This window comes from Anguilla anguilla, chromosome 12, assembly GCF_013347855.1.
Source record: "Anguilla anguilla isolate fAngAng1 chromosome 12, fAngAng1.pri, whole genome shotgun sequence".
In the NCBI taxonomy this organism is placed as follows: domain Eukaryota; kingdom Metazoa; phylum Chordata; class Actinopteri; order Anguilliformes; family Anguillidae; genus Anguilla; species Anguilla anguilla.
In genome coordinates, this window is record NC_049212.1 from 30,780,268 (window position 1) to 30,807,624 (window position 27,357).

The 27,357-nt window shown below is 50.1% G+C and overlaps 1 protein-coding gene across 3 annotated transcripts in view; it reads right to left on the bottom strand.

Annotated features, from left to right (window-relative positions):
* Positions 1 to 701: 701 nt before the first annotated feature.
* pcsk7 (proprotein convertase subtilisin/kexin type 7) overlaps positions 702 to 27,357 on the bottom strand; it is a 31,687-nt gene continuing 5,031 nt past the window's right edge. For all 3 annotated transcript variants that reach the window (XM_035384523.1, XM_035384522.1, XM_035384521.1), the window contains exons 2-16: positions 26,354 to 26,816; positions 25,426 to 25,560; positions 24,861 to 25,026; positions 23,984 to 24,074; positions 23,462 to 23,516; positions 17,053 to 17,191; positions 16,329 to 16,429; positions 11,701 to 11,868; positions 10,378 to 10,485; positions 8,932 to 9,034; positions 4,676 to 4,832; positions 3,871 to 3,965; positions 3,529 to 3,622; positions 2,952 to 3,069; positions 702 to 2,497 (exon numbers count right to left, since the gene is read on the bottom strand). In XM_035384523.1, the coding sequence (XP_035240414.1) occupies positions 2,279 to 2,497; positions 2,952 to 3,069; positions 3,529 to 3,622; positions 3,871 to 3,965; positions 4,676 to 4,832; positions 8,932 to 9,034; positions 10,378 to 10,485; positions 11,701 to 11,868; positions 16,329 to 16,429; positions 17,053 to 17,191; positions 23,462 to 23,516; positions 23,984 to 24,074; positions 24,861 to 25,026; positions 25,426 to 25,560; positions 26,354 to 26,773 (2,169 nt within the window). In that variant the 5' untranslated portion in view covers positions 26,774 to 26,816 and the 3' untranslated portion in view covers positions 702 to 2,278. The remainder of the gene's footprint in view (positions 2,498 to 2,951; positions 3,070 to 3,528; positions 3,623 to 3,870; positions 3,966 to 4,675; positions 4,833 to 8,931; positions 9,035 to 10,377; positions 10,486 to 11,700; positions 11,869 to 16,328; positions 16,430 to 17,052; positions 17,192 to 23,461; positions 23,517 to 23,983; positions 24,075 to 24,860; positions 25,027 to 25,425; positions 25,561 to 26,353; positions 26,817 to 27,357) is intronic.

Below are 27,357 nucleotides of genomic sequence, written 5' to 3' on the forward strand. Positions count from 1 at the left end.
GTGGCAGGATACCTTTGGCCTTGTCCTGCCGGGGGTTGGCTGTCCCCCACAGTCTACCAGTGGTCATCAGTGGCATGTGCTCCTTCTCTTCTGCGGTACTATGTAGAGTGCAAAGTCACACGGTCAAGGCAAGCACATCGGAAGTACACACTACTGCCACAGTAGTGACTTCAGCAAAAAAACAAAAAAACAAAAAAGCACCTATGTCAACAATAAATGCGAAAAAGGAGAATACGGCCAAAACAGTGCTGCAGTGTTAGGGATACACTGTTAGAGCAGTTACACGCACTTAAAGAGATACAAGCAAGGACTGGCAACATGTCCACAGAGAAGGCGAATGTAATTATGGTTTCACCACATAAACCTACTAACCCTTTGTTACAGTATGTTTTTTGGAATGTTTTTTTCCCCCAGAAGTCAGCCTTCTAGAACAACAAAGCTTTCAATTACTTGTAGTGATCGTTACATCAACATTAGAATGCTTAGTTAAGAAGATTCTAATCTTGTATTTGTGACCTTAAAGGGACGTGGGGATGACCTTAAAGTGGGCTTATAGCATCTGTGATTTTGCCAAAGGCCTTGTGTGTGCTTCCGTGGGCCTCTGCTCATCTCCTCTTACTTACAGCGCTGATCTCTTCACTAAGAAAAAGCAGAACCGTGATTTCACCCTGAACTTCCCCGCTCCAGAAAAGAAGAACCGGTTTGATTGGTGGGACAGACTTTATTCATTTCACTCTGACCAGCCGTGACTCCCACTACAAATCCGGGGTTTCAAAAACCCATCCAAACACAGTATCAATTCACTGCAATTAAAAAAAAAAAAAGAAAACCACATATTTTAAAAATATTGTTTTTGGGAAATCATCAAATCATCATATACGTGGCTATAGCAGTACAAACAGCAAATGCTGCTGCAAGTCTGTGTGTAACGATGGAGCTCCCCCCCAACCACTCATTCTTAAATACACTTTCAAGCACTGACACAGCTGATCTTCAACGAGAGCATCGCACACCAGACCATCAGTACAGACAGTCCCCATTTCAAAATATGCTTGGCAAACTTTACAAAAAAACCATTAATTTAATAAAATAAATCACTCTTTTGACTCAATCGCATCACCATGCACTCTGCCACACACACACACACACACACACACACACACAAAACACATTCAAATAACCCCATGAAGCACACTACACACCATTTAACTCTTTCCCCCACCCCCAGAACACAGACACACACACGACACATACACACACGCACACACACACAGCATTTTAGTGACACGCTGCTCTCTTCCAGCACCCTGCCCATGCTTAGGCCCCACCCATCCTGACACGCCACCCCGATGACAAAGCCATGAGATGGACAGACCCAGAGCTGGAGAAGCAGGGAGTGTCGGCAAACACTGACCAGTAACACAACACATAACATTCCTACAACATTCCCGTAATGTTCCTGCAACGCTCCCGTGATGCAGCAAAACTGTCCCATATCAGGGTTGGGAGAGAGCGGAAGATGTGGCTCCCTTCCCATAGGGGGCGCTGTGTGGTTACAGGGGGAGGGGGCACAATGCAAGCAGTCGGTACCAATGTGAGCCAGGCACAGAGTGCTGTTACTGGTGCAGCCCTTAGGCTGGAGAATGACAGGCTCAGACACTGACGTGGACATTAACAGAAATGACTACAAATCCCATGAGCCATTGCTTCTGGACTTCGGCACACAGGAGAATGAAGTAGAAGAGCTCCGTTGTAACCAGGATGAGGGCTGGATCCCTTAAGTGCAAAAAAGAATGTGTTCTGGGTGCATTATGAGTCCAATGAGTGGTTTGTGTGTTTGTAATCGTGAGTGGGTGTGTATGTGTGTATTACTATGAGTCTGGCCTCTGCACACCTACTTCTGTGTGAGATTGTGTTTGTTTTGGGCGTACATTTGTGTAATATGCCTGAGCTCTCCTGTTTTGTGTGTGTGTGCGTGTGTGTGTGTGTATGTGAGTGTGTGTGTGTGTGTGTCTGTGTATTCTCAGTTTTGACCAGTTATTCACCCAAGTCACTCAGTAATTTTAATGCCACAGATCGTTTTCCAAGTCCATTTCGTACCTTCGGAAACTTTCTCCAGGTGGACCCCAGTACATCTGGCCTCTGGAGCGTTGAGAGAGACTTCTTGCTGTCTCAGAGTTGGGCACTTCATAAACACACGGACAAACCCCCTTGCACACAGAGGGCTAGCACACTGGCCCTGGGCCAATCACGGGGCAGAGAGGGGCAGTGGGTGGGGCTATGTGGGGCTGTCTCCTCCCTCCATGAGGGGCACTTTGTCCTCCTTGTCCAGCACGGTGTGCATTTCCAGCTCCGCCCCCTCCTCCACGCCCCCCCTCCTGGTCCGGCCCCCCCGGCCCCTCCGGCACAGCCCCCGCAGGTCCAGGTGGGCCAGGCTGACCTCCAGCGTGTAGTACAGGGACCAGAAGAGGGCAAAACAGCCCAGCAGCAGCAGGGACTGGGGGCATGCAGGGCAGGATGCAGAGGGGCAGTACAGGAAGAGAAGGGGCAAATACGAGAGGAGAGGGACAGGTATAGGAGGAGAGGGGGCAAATACAGGAGGAGAGGGGGCAAGTACAAGAAAAATAGGAAGGGGGGGGGGAGGGAAGGCCAGTTTAGAAGTCATAAAACATGAACACACAGAGACACATCAGAAAAAACCCTACAGCAATTTCACAATGATGTCAAAACCGGTTCAACTCCACACACCTGCACCACTGAGGCAACACAGGAAGAGACTGACGCAGCTTGTCTCAAAGAGCATACGCAACATTTTCCGTGCGCAGGCTGTTTGTCGCCGTTGTTGCCATCGTTTCATTTAGTATTTACCGTTTGTGGTCCTGAGATTTGCTTTGATGACATTTCCTGCCAATGAAGCATTCTGAATTTGCATATGTGAGAGGGACACTGACCTTCAGGCTATTGGAGGTGAGGGGGCTGACCATCACAGGAGGGATGTCCAGGCCAGGAGGACAGGGGAGGGAGAAGCTGCTGTTCAGGTACTGCCCGCCCATCGCATCCTCCACCAGCCTATGGACCAGTCACATCACGCCAGTGTCATTTGGGCCAGCACGCTTTCCCCAAACAGCCAATCGCAGTGCTCCCTGCTATGAGGTTACCAAGCCAATAAGGGGCTTCTGTTCCGATATGTACAGCAGGCCTGTAGCCAGTTGTACATACAGGAAGTAAAAGGAGTATTCATTCCTACACTCCCAAATAACGTTACTGTTTCACTGAAACCTTAATATGCAAATAAAGGCTCACTGAAAGCCTAACATGCAAAGAAGGCCAGAAACGGAGAGTGTTTCGGCATATAGCATAACATCACATGACATATATATACATATAAAGAGACGCTGAAGCACAAAACCTACAGTGATACACATAAGCACAGACACATAGACAGACAGAGGCACATACACAGACACACAGAGACACAGACACACAGAGACAGACACACAGAGACACAGACACACAGTCCTCCCTTACCGCTGTCTCTGCTTCACTTCCTCATAGGACATCGAGGAGCCATACAGAGTCAGCTTCCAATATTTCAGAACTCCCGAAGACAAGACACCATCACCTGAGAGAGAGAGAGAGAGAGAGAGACCACCATAACCCCAGGGACACTGAGTGACCACAAGCATCACTGTTATTATTTCATCATTTATTTATCATATTTGCAATCTTTTTTTAAGATTACTATCATCATTATTTGTCATGATGTTGTTTTTCTTTTGTTTGGGCAAAACTCACTGTTGAAAATACTTCTGCCAACAAATAATTTTTCAAAATTTGAAGGGAAGAGAGAAACAGGAAGTGCAGTCATACTGTAATCTGTGAGGTCCAGGCTGTACTGTCCCTCTGCTCTCTCTCCCCAGCAGCGCACGGTGGAGAAGGTCCAGTCCGTGTAGCCCGATGGGTCCCTATCAGACAGGACACAGTCACACACTCAGCCCACCCCGGGTACAACGCAAAATGGAGGTTGAGTGAACAGCAGAACAGGCCGGCTTTCTAGATTAATGTGCATTACATAACATTATTCTCTCATCCACAGCGACTTCCACAACTTTTTACATGTACATGTACATTACATCCATTTGTACAGCAGGATATACACTGGAGCAATGCAGGTTATGTACCTTACTCAAGGGTACAACGGCAATGTCCTACCTGGGAATCGAACCTGTGACCTTCAGGTTACAGGACCAGTTCCTTCCCCATTATACCATGCTGCCCTGTGCATTTTCAGTGGTTCCCACAACTTCCAGTTATGCTATGCCCACTTCAGGGTTTCTCTCTGAGAGTTTAAGTGGTTGAACAGATACAGGCACAGATACTACCAGTTGCTACCGTACCACTTAAATGCTCACACACTCCGTCAACAGCATACCTAGACACCCATAATGTACTGTATCCTGCACCGGTAAACCTGGTTACGGGGTTACCATGGTTACTTACACAACTGCACAAACAGCCAGCGCCCCCAAAGCAGCCGAAGGAGCTAGCGTCGTTACCGCGGCATCCGCGCAACGCTACCACATGAGGCTAAAGCCGCGGGCCTGTAATGTAGCACATAATCAGCGCTGGGAGGCAGCCCGCGGGCCAGAGACCGGGCGAGGGCATGTGCACTCACATGTCACGGACGCGGCGGGCCCCTATGAGTGATGTCATACCGCTGGGACAGACCAGCGTGATCTCCACGTTGCCGCGGCGAGGGTGGGTCATCGTCACGGTGATGGACACATGCTCCAGCGTCTGCATTCCGGACTGCTGCAGGTCAGCCGCCGTCACTAAAGGGGGGGGGGAGACTGTGTGAGGCTGTATCGCATTTTACCACAAACAAGCTAAAAAAAAAAAAATCAAGCACATTCCACAACCCTGAATTTTCAACATCCGAGGTTTCTAATGGTCTGCGGAAATGCTGTTCACGTGTGTGTGATCAGGAAAGTAGGGCACTGTCCGTACACCATTTCAATTTATAATATGAGGAAAGCTGTTTCTTTTGCCCCTGCGAGAAACCTGTCTGATATGTTAATCTGATTTTATAGTGCCAGCCCAATGTTAATCCTAATGTAAAACTGACGTTTAGACATATATCTTTAAAGCAGTATCGTGTTTAAACAGTAGTTTGGTCACCTTAGATACACAAGCACAGGAGTCACTTGTTCTGTTCAATGGAGAATGCTGGAAAATATGTGATTTAGACATGCACTCACCACAGTGAATATCAATGGGTAAAACAGACCTGCTCATGCTGACTCAGCGAGCCCCCTCCTTCCCCTCCTCCTCCCCCCTTCTCTTTCTCTCCTCTCCCCCCCTTTTTCCTCTCTCTCTCTCTCTCCCTCCCTCTCTCCCTTTCTCCTCTCTCTCTCTCCCTCTCTCTCTCCTCTTTCCCTTTCTCCTTTCTCTCTCTCTCTCTCCTCTCTGCCTTTCTCTCTTTCTCTTCTCTCTCCCTCTCCCTCTCACTCTCACTCCTCTCTCTCTCCCTCCGTCTCTCTCCCTCTCTCTGAATTCTCGCTCTGGGGTGCTGTAATTCCCTGGCATTTCCTCGGCCCTGTTTGTTGTAGCGGCTCCACGCTACATTTCCTTATAGGGAAGAACACTTCCCTAAGGGCAGGGGAGAGGGGGAGGGGGGGAGAGGGGGACGGAGGAGGAGACAAGATGGGAGGATGGAGAAGAGGGGATTCTGCTCTCACTCCGGCAAAGGAAGTGACACATCTGCACGGCAACAGACACGCCCATCACCGCCGCTGTGACCATCGGCAGTAGAAAATTAGGCTATTTCTGGAAGCACACCACAACCCACACGGCTGATTCTTAGAAAAATGAAGGCTTTCTTTGAGAGAGACCAAATAAATAACACAAAGAGAGGGTCACCTGACAGGTCTGTAATGAAACAAAATGCCCCTAAAATGACTTTCAAACACTTCAGGCAAGAAACTATGGTTAAGCAGGAAACAGAATGTAATCTGGATTACACTCTCCGAGACATCTCTCAAATACAAGTGCATTGATACCATCCAGTAATTACCATTTCCTTGCTGCTGGCTAAACTGACGCACACTACGAGGGTTTGCTCATGTAAATAAGAGCGTTTATTCTCCTGCCTGTTTGACTGTTGAGGCTTGTTAAAGTCAGCGCTGAGTAGCTGAGGGCAGTGTTTCAGAAGAATAGCAGCTGGGATGTGTTTCCCAACAGGGCAGCCAGGGTACGGTCTGGGGGAACAAGGTGGGCCTGGCAACCCTAGCAAAGCTTACCGCTGACAGCCCAATGGGAGAAACACACACACGCGTGAACACGCACACACACGCACAGGCACTCTCTCTCTTTCTCACACACACACACACACACACACACGCACACGGGCACTCTCTCTCTTTCACACACACACTTCACATCAGGCTCTATTAATAAAACTGAACCATAGGGAGTTTTGTTTTAAACCCAGGCTGGCATGGGCGGTACATTCCTTCCCGAAGTTTCAGTCCATTTCCACATCGCCCAGTTTTTTTTTCTTTTTTCTAAGACCATCGGGCGCTATGGTCCTTACCCAGAATGCCCTCCTGATAAATGCGCGGGCTCTGTCCTTCCATATGGACAGCAAGCTCAGAGACACGGCTTGCTTTTACAAGTGTTTAGTCTGTACGGTACTCTTTTCCACAAATGGCCAAAAAAGCTACTATCAATAAACCCAATCCTAAACCTAATAAAACTTAAAATCCAACCTAATCACCTCCACGTTTTGTTTTCACAGCAAAAGCAAAACGAGCAGGAGTTAAAGCACGCTACAACAACCGACAATAATCTCAGGGCGTCATTTCTAATCACGCTGTTCTAGAATACCAATTTAAACAGCTCCTGGATTCATTCGGTAAGTTTTATGAAGATATCATTCTATGAAACACGCATGTATAGAATGCGTGGGACCAGTGTCAACCAGCAGCCTCTTTTCCACAGTCCAGCCCATCGGCTAACCCGCTAAAGCTACTGCGCGCTTAACGCCAGCAGGCTGCAGGCAGGCGTGGGGCCGACCAGAGGGTGTCGCTATTGAGCATCGAGATGGGGGATTCCCCGCAGAGCGGAATGAACCCCCCCCCCCTGGACCACAACATGGCCACTGGTGCATCAGCACTTGCACTTCTTGGTTTCGATATGGCTGTATCCAGCGATGAATCAATGATTTGTGCCGGGAGAAAGACAGAGAAAGCCCCCTTCCCCCCCAGCACACGCGCACGCACACGCGTATGCACACGCGCACGCACACGCACACGCACATGCGTACATGCACACCCCATCATTAGCCTTCCCTGTCATACACCCTTATTATACACCCCTGGCTGCAACGTACACATGACCACTCAGGAGCTCTTAACGGGGAGTTCCACACAAACCTGAAGCAAATCAATTTAAAGGATCGTGTTAAAAATATATAAAGCACTGGTGCATTAAAAGAGGTTTATGGGTAAACGGCACCTACTGTACAGATACGAAGCAATGCAAACCGGATTCACATTTTGAGCTTTTTATAATGGTTTGCAAGGGGGCACCACCACCGTGACCGAGGTCCACATTCACAGCGCATTACAGCCTCGGGCTGGTTGAAAGGGAGCGGGCTGGACTGCGGGCTGGACTGCGGGCTGGACTGTGTCTCGGTGGCGTTAAACTGCCCAGCTCCCGTCAGTCCACACCCAGCGACTGTGCTCTTTATCTGCGGCCCCCTGGCATCGCTGAGAGGGCCAACTGTTCCAGCCGCAGCGGCCCTCTATCCATCAGCGCACGGTTAAACATTAACAGCAGGTGGTGCGCAGATAGCGTAACGGAATCGGATGAAGATAAAGCATTAAAAAAAGAGAACGGCTAGGAGGGCGGGGGGGTTTGGGGGCGGGGAGGGTGGGGGGCTCTGAGACAAACGGCACCCTGCTGAGGGAGGGGGGCGGGGGGGGCTGGGGGGGGCTGAGACATACGGCACCCTGCTGGATTGTGTCATTCTCTGCGTTGCGTCAGCGCCCCAGGACTGGCGCGGCTTCTGTCAAAACAACGGAGCGGCCTCAGCCTGAACCCACATTCTGAGACTTAACGGGGTGGGGGGGGGGGGCGGGGGGGCGTTTGGGAGAGGCCGGGGAGAGGAAGCAAAAAGAGCCACAATAGAGAGGTTTCTATTCAGCGTGACCGAAACACAGGGTTTACTGGAAATTTAATGCCGGACGAATTCTAGAGGAGCAGCTGAACTCTCGAGCTCACGGTGGAGAGAGAGAGAGCGGGAGAGAGAATGGGGAGAGCGAGAGAGAGAGAGAGAAGGAGGAGGGAGCGAGGATGTTTCGGTTCATGCCTCGGCACACTGACACGGAGACTCTAGAATCAGAAACATTGCCTAAAAAGGAGCGATCGCTGAGGCAGGCTGGCTGAGAGGAACTCCCCGCCCCCTCTGTCTCTCTGTCTCTCTCTCTCACACACACACACTCACAGACACAGACACGTACACCACACACAGACACACACGCACACAGACTCACACAAACACACACACAGACACGGACACCACACACACAAATACACAGACACGGACACCACACACACACACACACACACAGACACCACACAAACACACTGGACCGTTACACACGCTGAACAACCGCACACCCAAATACACAAAAGACCACACCCGCAAAGTCACACACAGGAAAGGGGGAGTGTGTGGAGGCTCCCGGACAGCCCTGCAGCCCTCACGAGGACCAACAAGCTCACATTCACCAATCCCCATCCGGCATGGATGGGCTGAGAGCACGCACCGACTGCGGGGCAGCCAATCCAGATGACATGCGCTTCGGCACAGGAATGCTAATCAGGTGCTAACCCGTATCCACGGAGGCTCCTGCCCCTCCCCCTTACCGTTCCAGGTGAGGGTGAGCCTGTCAGGGGACACAGGGATTGGCTCCTCTTCACGCAGCACTGGACTCTGATAGGACACCAGGAACGGCACAGACTCCCACACCTGGCAACAGAGAAAGGGGGGGGCCGTGGGGGTTGCAGACGGCGTCACTACACGGTGTCGCTGCATGGAACGTTCTGTGGAAGCACCACATAACTGGCCAGGAGAATTCACAAACGGGTTTAGCAGAGCAGTGAGCACATTTCCCCAATTACTGGCGTTACATTACAAATGGCATTACAACAGCACACCGCTGCTGAACCTCATCTGCCCGACTGGGTCACAATAAGACAAGCGCAAGAATGGGAAAATGCGTAGCAGTTAAATATGAGCACGTTAACGGTGAAAGATAATATCTTTGAATTTGCTAGGATGCAGTAAATCTCAAACAACGTCACGGTGCCAGTAACATAACCGCAAGAGAGTCCCAGTAAAATGAGCTTCAGTACAAAGGTGAACAAGAGCGACCACTTAAATAAAATCTTAAAAGGGCAACGGTTTTTTTTCCTCTCCACACACGCCACCAGCGGCAGGCGTAAGATTCGAAAGGTTCTCTGGTGGGTCCTCCTCGCTCAGGAAGTCAGAAGCGCGCGCGCTTGGTTTCGGGGGCTAACCGACAGCCTCCGCTTTTCGCCCCAAACTGAAACTCGAATAGCGGCACCTTCCTCTACAGGCGCCAAACACTGTTCAGATTGGGGCCACCCCACGCTGTTCCATACCACAGTGTGAAATCACAAGTAATCTAGCGCTAGTCAGATATCAAAGGGCGTCATCCAGTGTGCACAGCAGCACACCCAGAACAACTCAATTCAAACTGAGGCAATTTGTATTGATTTAATCAAGCTAATGTTGGGTGCGGTTCGACTGCATCAGTGGCAGGCTGCCTAGTGACTGGTTGGTTGTTTTCTATCCATTCAGCAAGGTCAGTCCATTCTCAACCTTATTAGCTTGACATCTACCAACTGTGTACCTTGCTACTGAGTTAGAATGGCAGTTTGCAAGCACGTCTTGTATTCCTCCTCATTAGCAAGCCACCATACCAACTAGCCGGCTCGCTAAATCAGTCTACATTATCCTCCTTACTGGCAAGCTAGCTAGCCTGTGACAGGTGCACATGATTGATGATAAACCTGAAGGAACAGTACATGCCACTGATAACACAATGTACCAGAGTGTGCAGGAAACGCGGGGAGGACTTCTAGCCACTTTGGCAGGCTGTTAAAGGTGGGAAACGGAGTTTTTAGACAGCAGACGCCCGAGTGGCATGTGCGGCCATCAGCACTCTCTGCCAGCCTCGTTCTTTCATGCATTTAAGCGGACTGTACTGCAGTTAACACTGTGATTAGCCTGTTACCGGAGCTAGCGTGTTGAAGGTGCTAACGTGCGTCTGCGTGGATTCTCGGTACCTTGGCAGCGTTGACAAGCCTCCAGGCGTTCAGCAGGCCGAAGCCGTGCTGGTGGCTGTGGTGGAATCCAGCTCCATTTGTCTTCCAGTCAGCCCGCCTGTCCTCATACTGTACATACACACACACACACACACACACACACACACACACACACACACACACACACGTGCGCACACACGCACACATGCACACACACACACACACACACACGCACACATACGCGCGCACACACGTGCGCACACACACGCACACAGACACACACACACACACACGCGCGCGCACACACGTGCGCACACACACGCACACAGACACGTGCGCACACACACACACACACACACACACGCGCACGCACACACGTGCGCACACACATGCACACAGACACGTGCGCACACACACACACGCACACATGCACACACACACACACACACACACGCACACACGCACACATACACGCGCACACACGTGCGCACACACACACACGTGTGCACACACACACACGCAGACACGTGCGCACACACACACACGCACACACACACACGCACACACGTGGCCACCACGCACACATGCACACAAAAACACGCACACACAAACACACAAAAACACGCACACACAAACACACAAAAACACGCACACACAAACACACAAAAACACGCACACACAAACACACAAAAACACGCACACACAAACACACACGCACACAATTGGGGAAACGGGTTAGCATTAGAGGCCCATTAGCAGCCGCTGGGGCTCTCAGTGTCAGTGCCATGCAGTACATGCACAGGAGCAGCTGCTGAGTGTCCCCCCCCCGCGTCTGTGCTGGGCCCACTCCAGCCTCACACCCCTGAACCTCACCATTACTGCCAGCCTGCAGGTCACACTGGAGCTCCACTAACAGGCCCGGCTCAGCCTCTCACCTTTCACACACCACAAACTCAACACGCACAGCTGCGTGTGAAACAAACAGGAAGTCACTTCCTTCCTTTGTAATTTCATTTCCTCCTTCTCTCGCTCTCTTTCTCTGCTACTCTAAAACCCCGCCCCCCCACCCCCCCCGATTTTAAACATCACATCTGGCTTTATAGCGTCCCTCTAACAAAGTTCCACCCCCTCTCCCCAAAACTCTCTCTCCCTCTGTTCCCCACTTTCCTCCTTTCTGTCAGTCTCCACTCAATGTCCCCCTCTCTCCATCTTCCTTTTTGGGTGAAGGTGATGGGCAGCTGCACATATTTCCTCTCTTCCACAGTATCAACCACCCACCCCACACCTGCCTGTTAACAGTCTCCTCCCCCAGTTCCTCCCCAGGTCCTGCCCTCTCCCCCTCACCTTCGTGGCGGTGTAGGCGATGATGTGCTGCACGTCTCTCCAGGTGAGGCAGGGCCGCACCTGCAGCATGAGCGCCACCATGCCAGCGGCCAGCGGGGCGGCGGCCGAGGTGCCCGTGTGCCCTTCTGTGCAGCCTTTACCCTTCTGCAGCGTCCAGTCTGAGGTCACCTGACACAGACACGCACATACATACAAATACACACACACACACACACACGCGCATTCATACAAATACACACACAGACACACACACGCATTCATACAAATACACACACACACACAGACACACACACGCGCATTCATACAAATACACACAGACACACACACAGACACACACACGCATACATACAAATACACACACACACACGCATTCATACAAATACACACACACACACACACGCACATACATACAAATACACACACACACACACGCACATACATACAAATACACACACACACACGCATTCATACAAATACACACACACGCACATACATACAAATACACACACACACACATGCGCATTCATACAAATACACACACAGACACACACACACACACAGACACACACACGCATACATACAAATACACACACAGACACACACACGCATTCATACAAATACACACACACACACACGCATTCATACAAATACATACACACACACACACGCGCATTCATACAAATACACACACAGACACACACACACACACACGCATACATACAAATACACACACACACAGACACACACACGCATACATACAAATACACACACACAGACACGCACACGCACATACATACAAATACACACACAGACACACACACGCACACACACGCATTCATACAAATACACACACACACACACGCATTCATACAAATACATACACACACATGCGCATACATACAAATACACACACACACACACAGACACAGTAAATCAGCGTCACATGGACACTCAGTTCCCACTCCCTGATGAAAACTCCCATTAAGAGAGCACATTAGACAGGGTCAAGTCAAATATGGAGACTTACAGGCTAGAGCAGCCAGTAAATCTAACTCTTCACAGCAGCATGTTCCATTCAAAAGCAAGCTATACTACAGGAAATATATCAAAGGACAGCTCTCCCAGGCGCCAACGTCTCGGGCACAGACAGACACCAGGCTTACTCGCTGCCAGCACTGTTACAGGCAGAGGCCCAATGCAGTGACAGAGGAGGGGGGGCAGAGGGTCATGTTTAATTGTCCCGGACATGTCGTTTGTCAAAAGAAGGATAAAAGGAAGAGCTCAGAAGAGACGCATGAGCCCGAAGGGGAGGACAGAAGATTCCCCTGTAAACATAAAGCCTATGAGAGTGGGGGTGGGGGGGGGGGGGTGTGGGGGGGGAGAGGCCCCCGATTTTTCCCTCTTCTCGATTCCCTCTCTCAACTCCTGACTCTAAACACTCACGGCCTCACCGCACTGAGAGGAGAGCCCCACACTGCAGCTCCGCTGCTTCACAAGACAGCGCCCCTCTCAACCGGGCGATGACATCACGGCCCGTTAAGACGGCCTCGCACACGTTTCCTTAAAAGACAGCCCCACGCAGCCCTAACCCTCCTCACACGCCGTGCCTCTGACAGCTTCCCCTCCACAGAGGGCCTTTACTGCTGTGAGGCTACTCAGGGCTTGGAAGCAACGCCACACGCCGTGTGTGAGGGAAGGGCGAGCGGCCTGGGCCTACAGACAGCTAAAGCGCTGACTGGAAGAGCTCAATTCAATACGTTTATGAAAAACAAAAGCAAGACGCTTTCCTTAGAGGGAACACCCCACTGGGGAAAAAAATACAAATAACTTAAAATGCATAGAACGGTACATTAACAGTGTCTCATTTCAAAATTACTCTGTTGTTATTTGCTTTTGAAAACATTTGAGGCTTTTGTTAATAAACACAATGGAGCAAAGCACTATGGGATTGCTGGCCCTCTGACTGCAAAGGGGAGTTAACTGTTCTTGGTAAGCAGGGACCTGGGTGTAACAGTCGCTGATCTGATCTGAAGCCAAGGCAAATAGATGAATGCAAACAACATCACCAACCAACCACAAAAAAAAAAAAAAAAACCACACTCCTGGAAATCAACAGTCCACGCCCCTTCAAAAGGGTGGAAGTTGGAGCCTAGCAATCCCATAGTACACTGCTCCATTTTAAATAGCAAAATGCAAGAAATTCTGAGGCAAGAACCAAATGAGAAATATTTCCCGTTCCCTGCATTTCGAGTCAGTGCTTCTTCCTGTTGAGGGTCCTTGAACAAATCTAAAACTGCCTTTACTAATTTGGTATATCCATCTCAAAGATCAAATAAGTTTTGACACCACCCTTCCCTGGTCCGTGATTGGTTGCCCCCGGTTACTCCTTCGTTAGGGCTACCGAACCCCTAGAGCTGGCTCTATGTGTGTCCGAGAGGAAGCTCCAGTGAAAGTTCTGTGGGATGTTCTGTACTGGTCAGAAGGACGTTCTGCACCGGAGCACCAAAGAACACGACAAGCATCCCCCACGGGGCTGATTAGGAGACGCTCGCCTTGCCCAGCCAAAAGCTTTCCCGCAGAACCGCGCCGGGTGTCCTTTTGGAGCCAGTCCCGCCGGACTGCCGTCCACCGTACTGCGCGGTGACCACGCGCGTGCTGCGGGCGGGACACGCCCCGACTGCGCAGACAGGCAGCCTGCGCGACACCAACCTGCTCTCTGAAAGGCATTTAGACTGCGTGTGGGGGGGTGGGGGTGTGAGTAAGAGAGGTGGGAACGCCTGATATCAGCGCTCACAGGAGACTAAGCCCAGAGCCTGGCAGAGCACTGCACCGCCCTGTTTCCACAGGGGCTGGGTCGGTAAGACGACAGCAGCATTTCCAGGTGACCGATTTGGGGGCCCACGCCTCCAAGAAGCTACTTTTCGGCTCTTAACAGCTTTATTCAAGTAACTGGGGCCTTAATCGGACCCATTAAATGCACGCCGGGGAACTCTGGCCTGCTAGTCATTTAAAGAGGCAGGAAACCACCAGGATTACAGGCCCCAGGGGCGAGGACTCAGATGATGATGTAATCACATGGGCTGATGATGGAACCTACCGCCCTTTGAAGCAGGACTACAGCCTACGCAGGAATACAGAGCAGAATAATTCCGTTTTTAGTGTTCTAGAACTCTCATTTATTAGACAGATCCACGGAAGCCCTGAAAACCTTTAACATTCCCAGCACACGGTACTCTTAAGCTATACCTATCTTTTAAGATATAAGGGAATAGAAAATTCTGGAAGCTAAGCTTTAAAGCATGCGTGTGTTTGCACACACAAATAATTTAAACCACAGAATGCTTATAAAATCTCACTGGTCACATTTTAGACTTACTCATGGGAGTGGGAACAGTTCTTAAAATTTTAATGGTAGATTTAAAGAAGAAATGACAAAATAATCGCCTTTATACTTAAAATTTTTTATAAGTGCCTTGAAAGTAATTCCACAAATGCTGTGCGGCCACCAATGTTCACTCAAGTAAAGCCAAGAGTCAAATAAGCCTGGTGGCTTACTTACACAAATATGAAAATACAAAAACTGGTTGCACATCTGCAGGTAATTGTTCACATTCTCTCCCTGCCAGGATGCCACATGTCACATATGTCATTTTCTCCAACTAGGCAGTGACTTTCCAGCCACCAATCAGATGATCGTGCTTCTGAAAGACCAATCGTATCTGGGACAGTGTCACAAGTCAATGCGTTCTCAGACCATTATGACATCGGGAAGACGGCATCGCCATGGAGACGGAAACAAACAGGGCCGGCTCCAGCTCCCCTCCTTTCTCTTCCTCCCTCCCACTCCTTCCTTCACTTTATCTTCAGTTTCGCTCTCGTTCTTTACGCCTACCTAAGCTTCTAGCGGAAGGGGAGACAGATACTGCTGAACTTCTCAGTCCCGGTGACTCTTTACAGTAAGGTTCCATTAACTAACATGAGTTAATGTATTAACTTACCTGAACGAAGAAGGAACTAATCTATTAACAAGGCATTTGTTAACATGAACACGTCATGTATTTGCATTTCATCCAATCCTGTACCATTCTCTTCCATGTTTAACAATGTCATCAGAGAATGATTTGCTCCCTTTCGGTCATCATAAGTAATGTTTCATATACTGACAGGAAATGCTTAAGAAGTATTTCCTAGTATGAACAAATTGTTCACTAATGTAACACTTGCATGAATACATTATTTGCACATAAGAAGCCTACTTACTTCAACTTCTCAAGCTCCTATTCCACCTTTGCAAATGGCTTAGCTAACACGAACACATGTTAATATATTTGTTCGTTCTTCGTTCAGGTGTGCTAATGCATTAAGTTAAGATTAGTTAATGGAACCTTATTGTAAAGTGTTACTTCCCATTCCCTTCCCCTTCCTCTGCAGTTGCTATTTGTGATGAGTGATGAGATGGTAAAAGAAGTCTCTCGCTCGCCCCTTTGAGACCAGATCACTCACTCAGAGGACCTCCGATTGGGCGAGAGCACCAGCCAATCAGGAGAGCCACAAGTGTTTGGATAATGTGCTTGGCAGAGGAGCAGGTGCTGTGGGTGACTGCACATGGGAGTGCTGTAGAGACTCACGATGCTGCGCAGTAGCCTGTCCCCACTGCTGAAGGTGACGGCCAGCATGGAGGCACATTCTTCAGCGTAGAAAGGCATCTGCCCGCTCTCGTCCACCGCACCTATACCATAGCACACACACACACGCACGCGCGCACACACACACACACACACACACACACACACACACACACACACACAAACACACACACACACACACACACACACAAATTCTTAGCGGAAACAACAGGAACAATATGTCTTCTCAAAACATGTCGTCTCGTCATTGAGGGAAATCTTGGAAAAACATGATAACCCACACTAAACAGATTTATGAAGGCATTGAGCAAGACTGGAGACAAACTGAGCGACTGGCTCAGGTTCGGAAACATATTTGAGTGAATGGCCCGAACTGTGCTAAAGTCTGCCAATGAGATTAAGTCAAAAAAAGAAAAGGCAGATCATTGCGCTTTTTCAGAACATTCTTCAATTATGAACAATTGACCTTAAGAACAGAAAAAGTCATACACATGGCTTAGCACACATGGCACTGCAATTACAAGATAAAAACGTGCTTCATATTTCATCAGAATGTAAGAACAAACAAATATATTTATCAATTAAATGGACTACAATTCAAATAACAATTGCAGAACCGAACGTCTCAACTCCTCATAAAACACAGCACCACAGTGTTTCCACAGTGACACCACCACTGAACCTGCTGTCCCCTCCAACCACTAACCTATAGTGACTGTATAGATGGAGTTGGCGTAACCGTCGTAGTTGCAGTTGTCTTCGGTCTTGCCACCGTTGCCACTGGCGACTACAAAGATGCTGCCGAATCCTCTCCTCCCAGCAATCACCCCATGCTGCAGTGCCGCCTGCAGGTAGGGAGGAATAACTGCAGTTAACCTGTTATACTAGACTGCTTAATGATATGTTTTCCAGACACCTTTACACATGGCACCATAGACAAAAGACAGTATAAGGTGATTTGCCTGCGTATGAACTGTGAATGCATATACAATACAGTGTATATGAATTGTACTCAGTGAAGCAATACCAATTTGGAAGCTTCGAAGAGGTAATTAAAGTCAAGTAAAATGCCCAGTGTTGCAACAGATGGCCCCATATTTGGAAAGGAACCAGGAGAACTTCCGGCCACAATCCAGACCCCATAACCACAGTGCAGCACCATGGCCTGCTCATTTTATCTTCAGCACAGTGACCCCTCCTTCCAGCCCCTTCCAAAAAATCCCTTCCCAAAGCCATTTAGATACAAAGGTACTTAGGGGCTTCCTCACTGATTGGATTCACAGTTCCTACAGGGCAAGTAAAAATAAATTCAGCAGGGGGGTTTTCAAACTTGCCTGTGAAAAGCAAATGCGCAAAAAATGTTTCTTGTGTATAATGTTATAATGTTGCAATAAACCATACACGATAAATGTATGGAAAGAAGGGACATTCACATAACTTTTCAAGGAAAAAAATGTTCTGTCTTGGGAAAACAGTTCCAAAAAGTAAAACTAAAAATAGACTTGACCATGTCTTTCTTCCACAGTTCTACAAAGCATCGGAACTGCATGATCAAAAATGGTGTGGAAGTAAGTTTGTGTGTGATTGATAAGGAGTGTCTGGGCACTGAGCTGGAGCTAGACTTCGAACCCATCTGTTTTTTATTCCCTCTTAACATGCGGTTTCAGAAGAAAAACGTCCTGCGTTCACAAAAGTGCTTATCCTCATTATTTTGGGTTGTGTAAGCCTATAATTTCTGAAGTTTCGCTATTATTCCTTCCTGTAGACAGCAGGGGAAAAAAACATACTATTGTGCTGCTGGCTTTGGTTTAAAATCTGTCGTTATAAATCAGTGCTCGTTTTGTTCTGCTACGTTTGAAATTCGCTTTTTCTAAAACAGGCCGCACCTCCTCCGGTGCGTCTACCAGTCTGCCGCAGAACATTCTGAGGGACGCAGCGGCAGTGCTGAGCTAACGCTGCGCAGTAGCTAGATGGACGCAGCGGCAGTGCTGAGCTAACGCTGCGCAGTAGCTAGGCGGACGTAGCGGCAGTGTTCTGCTAATGCTGCGCAGTAGCTAGGCAGACGTAGCGGCAGTGTTGTGCTAACGCTGCGCAGTAGCTAGGCGGACGTAGCGGCAGTGTTGTGCTAATGCTGCGCAGTAGCTAGGCGGACGTAGCGGCAGTGCTGTGCTAACGCTGCGCAGTAGCTAGGCGGACGTAGCGGCAGTGTTGTGCTAACGCTGCGCAGTAGCTAGGCGGACGTAGCGGCAGTGCTGTGCTAACGCTGCGCAGTAGCTAGGCGGACGTAGCGGCAGTGCTGTGCTAACGCTGCGCAGTAGCTAGGCGGACGTAGCGGCAGTGTTGTGCTAACGCTGCGCAGTAGCTAGGCGGACGTAGCGGCAGTGCTGTGCTAACGCTGCGCAGTAGCTAGGCGGATGCAGCGGCAGTGTTGTGCTAACACTGCGCAGTAGCTAGGTGGACGTAGCGGCAGTGCTGAGCTAACGCTGCGCAGTAGCTAGGCGGACGTAGCGGCAGTGTTGTGCTAACGCTGCGCAGTAGCTAGATGGACGCAGCGGCAGTGTTGTGCTAACGCTGCGCAGTAGCTAGGCGGACGTAGCGGCAGTGTTGTGCTAACGCTGCGCAGTAGCTAGGCAGACGCAGCAGCTGACGATGAGGGGTGTATTAGACCCGGGGGCCTCAGAGCAGAAACAGACAGGACTGCCTTTGATGGACATCCACAGTGCCTGCCAGGCAGGTTCAAGGAAAAGAAACCCAGGCAGCGAGGAGCTGGGAGCAGGTAGCTGAGAGCTGGGGGCTAGGAGAGGGGAGCTGGGAGGTGGGAGCTGGGGGCTGGGGGCTGGGGGCTAGGAGAGGGGAGCTGGGAGATGGGATGTGGGAGGTGGGAGCTGGGGGCTAGGAGAGGGGAGCTGGGAGATGGGAGATGGGAGCTGGGGGCTGGGGGCTGGGAGCTGGGAGCTGGGGGCTGGGAGATGGGATGTGGGAGGTGGGAGCTGGGGGCTAGGAGCTGGGGACTAGGAGCTGGGGGCTGGGAGCTGGGAGCTTGGTTCTGGGCCAGTGGGGACTGTTCTTGGCCCGTTCTGTGCTGTCAGTAGCCTTTCCCTGGGGTATCAGACCCAAAAGAAGAACCGGGCCAGGGGACATGGGGGCGAGGGGCTGGTCTCAGCTACTAAAACTTTAAGAGTGTAAGGGATGCTGGGAAACAACCCCCCCACTCCTACCCCAACTCAGTTTGGGAAGAAATAAAATGGTCCATCTTTCCACCCCCCCAATCTCTCTCTCTCTCACACACACACACACACACTATTCAAGTGCAGTCCAAATCTGAATGACACACAGACTATTCCACACTGATTACCCCTTACAAATATTCTGCTAGAAAACAATAACTTGTTTTGTTTTACTAATTAAACTGTACTTTGAACATTTTTCTCCAAACTTGGAAATAGCTTACTGATTATTTTGTACACCTGTGGCAATGTGGACTGTTCCGTCTATGTATGACTGCCATAGGCATACATTCATGGATGAAGAGAGGAAACTAGGATATCCAAATATATTTAAGCCTCCATTTTATATATAAAACAATAAAACAAACAAAATATAGGTATAAGGGAAACAGGGAAAATGCTAATTTCTTTCCTTTTTTTAACTGCACTGCTTAACTACATGAAAAAGAGCATGTTCTACTCATGTTGAATATAATGAAACCTAGTTACGTATACATTCAGCTCCAACCAATAAACTGTGATCTGTACAGACTTAAATAATATTAATCTACATTAGTACCAAGGAGACTGTATGAAATAATCAGGCATGGACCAGCGTTTCTCCCTCAGAGGAAATGAGTTCATGTCCGCTAATGCGTATGGGATGGTGAATACATCTGTATCTGGTGCTCTGACTCACAGCCCCGCCGCCACGACACGCCCGCCCACACGTGCAAACACTCAGCTCGGCTCGGCTCGGCTCAAACAGGATCCCCCGTTCCAGCTGCTGCCTGCCTGTCTGTCCGTCTGTCCATCCGTCTGTCCGTCCATCTGTCCGTCCGTCCGTCCATCTGTCCATCCATCCATCCATACGTCCATCTGTCCGTCCGTCTGTCAGTCCGTCCGTCAGTCCGTCCGTCCGTCTGTCAGTCCGTCCGTCAGTCGGCGCGTCCTACGCATGGCAGCTGCAGACCTTATGCCCCCGCAGGCGAGTGTGCTTACGTGAGCAGGCCCGGATAGAGCCCTTCTCTGGGAGTGTGCTTACGTGAGCAGGCCCGGATAGAGCCCTTCTCTGGGAGTGTGCTTACGTGAGCAGGCCCGGATAGAGCCCTTCTCTGGGAGTGTGCTTACGTGAGCAGGCCCGGATAGAGCCCTTCTCTGGGAGTGTGCTTACGTGAGCAGGCCCGGATAGAGCCCTTCTCTGGGAGTGTGCTTACGTGAGCAGGCCTGGATAGAGCAAGGCCCTTCTCTGGGAGTGTGCTTACGTGAGCAGGCCCAGATAGAGCCCTTCTCTGGGAGTGTGCTTACGTGAGCAGGCCGGATAGAGCCCTTCTCTGGGAGTGTGCTTACGTGAGCAGGCCTGGATAGAGCAAGGCCCTTCTCTGGGAGTGAGCTTACGTGAGCAGGCCCGGATAGAGCCCTTCTCTGGGAGTGTGCTTACGTGAGCAGGCCCGGATAGAGCCCTTCTCTGGGAGTGCGCTTACGTGAGCAGGCCCGGATAGAGCCCTTCTCTGGGAGTGTGCTTACGTGAGCAGGCCCGGATAGAGCAAGGCCCTTCTCTGGGAGTGTGCTTACGTGAGCAGGCCTGGATAGAGCAAGGCCCTTCTCTGGGAGTGTGCTTACGTGAGCAGGCCCGGATAGAGCAAGGCCCTTCTCTGGGAGTGTGCTTACGTGAGCAGGCCCGGATAGAGCAAGGCCCTTCTCTGGGAGTGTGCTTACGTGAGCAGGCCTGGATAGAGCAAGGCCCTTCTCTGGGAGTGTGCTTACGTGAGCAGGCCTGGATAGAGCCCTTCTCTGGGAGTGTGCTTTCCGTTAACGTCACCGATAGAATGACGGATAGATCTCTCTCGATTTTTTTTTTTCCTGCCGCCGCTGGAATGAAGCTTCTCAAGGCTCCGGCATTTCACGAACCCTCCAGAGCACAGGGAGCACGGGGGTCTGGTCTAAGGCTTAAAAGCACACAAGCCGTATCTTCTGCGCCTCCCACACACAGCCACGCAAAGGACGTCATCCTGAATGCTTCTACAAAACGCTGAGCTATACATGCCACCGTACTGTACATGGACCCATGCGTTTCATGTTCCACGAGTAGCGGAAATAAAAATGCAGCTTCAGTTAGTGACTACTTTATAGAAACAGAACAGTGACTGCTGCTACAGAAATAGAATAAAATATGTTTACGTGGGTTTAAAAAAAAAATCTTGTACACCATTTTGAGTTGGCTTATGACAGGTAGGCGAAAGCGAGCAGGGTTCAGTGGCCGCGGAGGAGAAGGCCAAGCCACGCTCTGAAAGCCAATGGTGTACTTTAAATGCGGACATAATGCTCTGCTCTCGGCGACTGTTCCAGATTAGTGAGTCACACAGCACATGGCACCCTGGCCCATAATGCACTTGTTTATCGCTGCACATGAAGAGCGTGTTTGTCTCAAGTACTCTTTCCCGTAACTGGCAAAAAACGTTCTCTTTTTTCTGTTGTTTTCACATCCATTTGTTTCACTAGAATTCCCCCCCCCAGTATCACCATTTTGGCAGAAAAGGCTTCAGATCTATCTAATAAACCAAATTTCAAGAGCAAAAGTTTGCAAAACACTCTGCAAATTAGCCAAGAGTGGAAAGTTTACCGCATCAGTCAGGTTCCGATCGAAGATTTGCCTGCTGGGGACGCTTCATTGGAGAGCGGATGCGGAAACTGGACCGGCTCCACTGAACATCACACTTCCCACAGCTGTCACTGAATGTGCATTTACATCACATCACACCGGTGGCACGTCACACTATGATATAATAACACGTCACCGTCGCGCACTTTATCATTTCATTTCCCCGCTCCACAACAACTACAAAGGCCGACAAATAAAACTCATCCAAGAGGTAAGTCACACCTGATCGTTGTTCAACGGCAGCTGCGGCCTCTTAACTTATTACGCTCTGCGGTACGACGGTCGTTCGGTGTAGATCCAGACCCCAAACGCAGACCCTGGATCAGTCCTCTTAACTTATTACGCTCTGCGGTACGACGGTCGTTCGGTGTAGATCCAGACCCCAAACGCAGACCCTGGATCAGTCCTCTTAACTTATTACGCTCTGCGGTACGACGGTCGTTCGGTGTAGATCCAGACCCCAAACGCAGACCCTGGATCAGTCCTCTTAACTTATTACGCTCTGCGGTACGACGGTCGTTCGGTGTAGATCCCGGCCCCAAACGCAGACCCTGGATCAGTCCTCTTAACTTATTACGCTCTGCGGTACAACGGTCGTTCGGTGTAGATCCAGACCCCAAACGCAGACCCTGGATCAGTCCTCTTAACTTATTACGCTCTGCGGTACGACGGTCGTTCGGTGTAGATCCCGGCCCCAAACGCAGACCCTGGATCAGTCCTCTTAACTTATTACGCTCTGCGGTACAACGGTCGTTCGGTGTAGATCCAGACCCCAAACGCAGACCCTGGATCAGTCCCGGCTTAACTGCACAATGGCGGGGGTTCAGAGTAGTGTGGGGAAATGTGAATCCCGGATCATTTTTGCGGGCACAACGCGCACTGGCATGCGGCAACTTAAACTTAACTAGAGAGTTGCGCAGAGGAAAATGTCACCTGCAACTACGTGGTGTTGATGGGTCCAATCAGATCCGTACGGTTATGGCTGCAGTGGTGTGTCACCGCCCTCTAGTGTTGTTAGACAGCAATGCACATTTGCCAGCCATTGATGGACCATGGTCCAGACTTAAAGTCCAGTCCAGTCGAGTATTAAATTAGTAGTAGCTCACACAGCCGTGTAAGGATACATTGCTTACACATAAAAGGGAAAACTGAGTTGAACAGGAGAGCTAACAAGAGACAACTGGCTGTGTGTGTGTGTGTGTGTGTGTGTGTGTGTGTGTGAGTGTGCATGAGAGAAACTATCTGACCTTGCCTAAGGGGTGTGGTCCATCAACAGTCCTTCCGTCATCTTCAGGACCCCAGCTGAGAGAGGGAGAGCGGGGGACAGAGACAGAGAGAGGTGGAGAGAGGGAGAATAAATGAAAGAAAGAATGAAGGCGAGAACTAGAAAGAGAATTACTAATTTAACAAATTGCAGTTTAATGTAATTTGTTCTAACAGAGTAATTAATGGATCAGCTAATTGAACTATCTCCATCTGTTTGACTCGTTTACATTACGATGATCCACGCAGAACAAGTGCCAGAATTAAAATATGAGAGCAGTGAGACAGTGGAGCAGAGCCGTTTCCAATGAGCACAAGAAGAGGTGCAGCCCTGTGTTCTCCTCTGGTTCCCTGTCCCCCTCACTCCACTGACCGGAGCAGCCACGCTGTGCGCTGATCACACTCTCAGGATTAACAGTGTGTCTGTGCCATAACATCAGGCTCACATCCGTAGTGCGTGCGTGTGTGTGTGGGTGTGCGTGTGTGTGTGCGTGCGTGTGCGGCACCTGCAGCTGTAGATGTCGTTGACCTGGTAGTGTTTGTTAAAGGCCACTGCTTCCATGCTGTCAGTGAGGGGTCCATCCAGCACCCTGATACCTGCAGTACAAACACACACACACACACACACACACACGCACACACACACACACACAGACACACAGACACACAGACACACACACACAGACACACACACGCACACACACAGACACACACACACAGACATACACACACACAGACACACACACACAGACACACACACACACGCACACACACACACACAGACACACACACACACAGACACACACAGACACACACACAGACACACACACAGACAGACACACACACACACGCACGCACACACACAGACACACACACACACACACACACACAGATGGGTGTTAGCTGTGAGGCGTGAACTCACAGCTTGCCTGGGTGTTGGCGCAGTTCACACACAGTGCAGTAGCACACAGAGGGAGGCGTAGTGAACCATGTATTAAAAAATACCCATCACGTCCAGCAGTATACTTTCTCAGGGTTCGTTGTCTCACATGTTCTTTATAAAATGACTGGAGAACTGCATGCTGGCACTATTCACCTGAATAAAGTGCAGATGGGTAATATTTACACTCCAATAAAAAATGAACGTTAAATAGCATTCAACCTCTTTCGTACTGGCAGAAAAACGACCAATTTCAGATTTTGTTTTGCGTTTCGTAAGTGTCATGAAACGGAAAATGGAAAACAGAAGATATTCTATTCGTGCAGTTTCTCATATGTTCATTGTCAACTTCTCCCTTTCAGAAAAACAATCACAAACCATCACCAGTTCCACAACCCCCCCCCCCCCCCCCCGAAACCACACACACAAACACACACACGCACCTGCCACTCGGCTGCCGTAGGCCACGCCCACGGCGCAGAAGCTGTTGTTGGGGGCGGCGGCGATCTCCCCGGCGCAGCGGGTGCCGTGGTGATTGTCGCTATGGGCGTCGGGGTGGGGCATGGGGTCGGGGTCGTTGGAGTTCAGGTCATAGCTTCCCTCGGGACTCTGAAAGAGCACAACGCGGGCGGAGGGGGCTTCAACAACAGACAGCAAGACGAGGAAGCTGGAGAACAGCATGCGCCTAATCCAATACATTTTTCGTTTTGGCTTTTTACTCCAGCACACTGGATTTTAAATGAAACAATGAATATGAGGTTAAAGTGCAAACTGCCAGCTGTAATTTGAGGGCATTTACATCCATACAGGGTGATCTGTGTAGAAATGAGTTAAAGTAATAGGACAAATTAACATAATCTGAAATAAAGCTGACACATTCAGTGCACTGCACTGTAGGACTGAAGTGTTTCTGTATCCTACATTGCATACGCACGCACACAAACACGCACACACACACACACGCACGCACATGCGCACACACACACACACACACACTGTGCCACTCACGTAGTTGGGCTGAATGTCCTTCAGGGTGTGCTGGACCCCATCGTCCACGACGACCACGGTGACCCCTGACCCAGTGATGTTGCGCTCCCACACCCCGGTCACGTTGATGTCCATCCCGACCCTCACCTCGTTGTGCTGGGGCGGGGGGGGGGGGAGCAGGGGGGAGGGACAAGCCCAAAAACACAACGGGGGGTCAGACACACAGAGGATCAAACAATGCAGCACGGTGACTGAACCTGTCACACAATCACTTCTGCACACGCAAGGCCTTTCACACACGCTACCAGAGCTTTACCACAGTCACGGCCTCAGAGGGGAAATGAGCAGAGCAGCCTTTCTTCATTCAGTCTCATTTGAACTACGCAGAGCACAGCTAAGCATTGTGTGAAACGTCCGGAAGCCACAGAACATTATGCTGAAGTAAAGCCATTTCACTGACGCGTACAACAAGGGCTACCAAAACGTAAGCCAACAAAACCATCAATTAACTAATCTATTTACTGCAAACCATCCTTTATTAATGTCTACACTAGCATTTATATATATATAATACATATCTCTCCTTCTCCACCTTCGCTAATGTGTGGTGAGCGTTCTGGCGCAAAATGGCTGCCGTGCATCACCCAGGTGGGTGCTACACATTGGAGGTGGGTGAGGAGAATTCCCCTTCACTGTAAAGCACTTTGAGCATTCGTAAAAGTGCTATATAAATGCAAGGATATTCTATATATATATATATATATATCTATAAAATTTTATCATTTAATGTTTTGATTTTTACAACTGCAGTTCCTGAGTGACTACACCACTACACGTTAAACAGGCGTGAAAGTGAATGGGAGGAGGAACTCATTCTAGTCTTGCGTAGCTTCAAGCTCCACTGCACACAGGTGGTGACTGTCGGCGCCAGGTGGGCATTAGCTCTCACCAGGTGCCACTGCTGAGGGTATATGGGGTCGTTGAAGGTGAGGCTCCTCTTAGTCCGGCGAAGGACCTGCTCCTGGGAGTGCCAGATCACGTCGGGGTGGGCCGCCAGCACCTCGGCCGCACCCCTGCCCTCCCCGGCCTGGCCCTCGGGTCCGGGGCAGAGCAGGTAGTACCCCTCCAGCTGGCCGATCTGCCCCTGGATCTTCAGCCCCGCCTCCCGGGCCACGCTGTCTGCCAGCTTGTCCAGGCCCTGCCCCGCCACGCCCCCCCGGGGCAGCTGCACCGCCCAGCACCAGCCCGGCTCCAAGGGGGGGGCCTCGGCGGCTCCCACCGCCAGGGGGGAGGGGGGGCCAATCAGCAGGAGCAGCAGGGAGGGGAGGGGGAGCAGGAGGAAGAGGAAGGGGGAGGGGCCTGACGTCATGGAAACACGTGCTCGTCCCCTCTACTGCTGCTCCTCATTAGAACTACAAAGAGAGAGAGAGAGAGAAAAAGAGAGTGAGAAAAGAGAGAGACAGAGAGTCTGAGTAGAATGATGTTAATATTTCATATTGCTGAATGAATGTGATGTATATACATTTCTATAAATTGAAATGCTTTAAACTAAAATTAGAGTGGGGAAAGGGGAGAGAAAACAGAGGAAGAGGGGAAGGATGGAGGAAGAGTGAGAGAGAAGAGGGGAAGGACAGAGGAATGGGCATACGGGTAGAGAGAGTGGAGTGAGTAGAGAAAGGAAGGGAGAGACATAAGAGAGGACTGAGAGAGGAAGGGAAAGGAGACAGAGAGAGGAGTGCGCTGAAGAAGAGGGAGGGAGAGACAGAAAGAGGATTGAGTGGAATGTGAAAGAAAGGGAGGAGGAAAGAGGGAAGAGAAAGAAATCGAGCGTGAGAGACGAGGCGCGAGCGAGAGAAAGCGCAGGACAGCGTGACATTCAGAACACGCGGTAAGGCTTCACCACAGAGGCGCTAACAGGCGGGTGCGCCCTACACCCACCATATCACAACACTG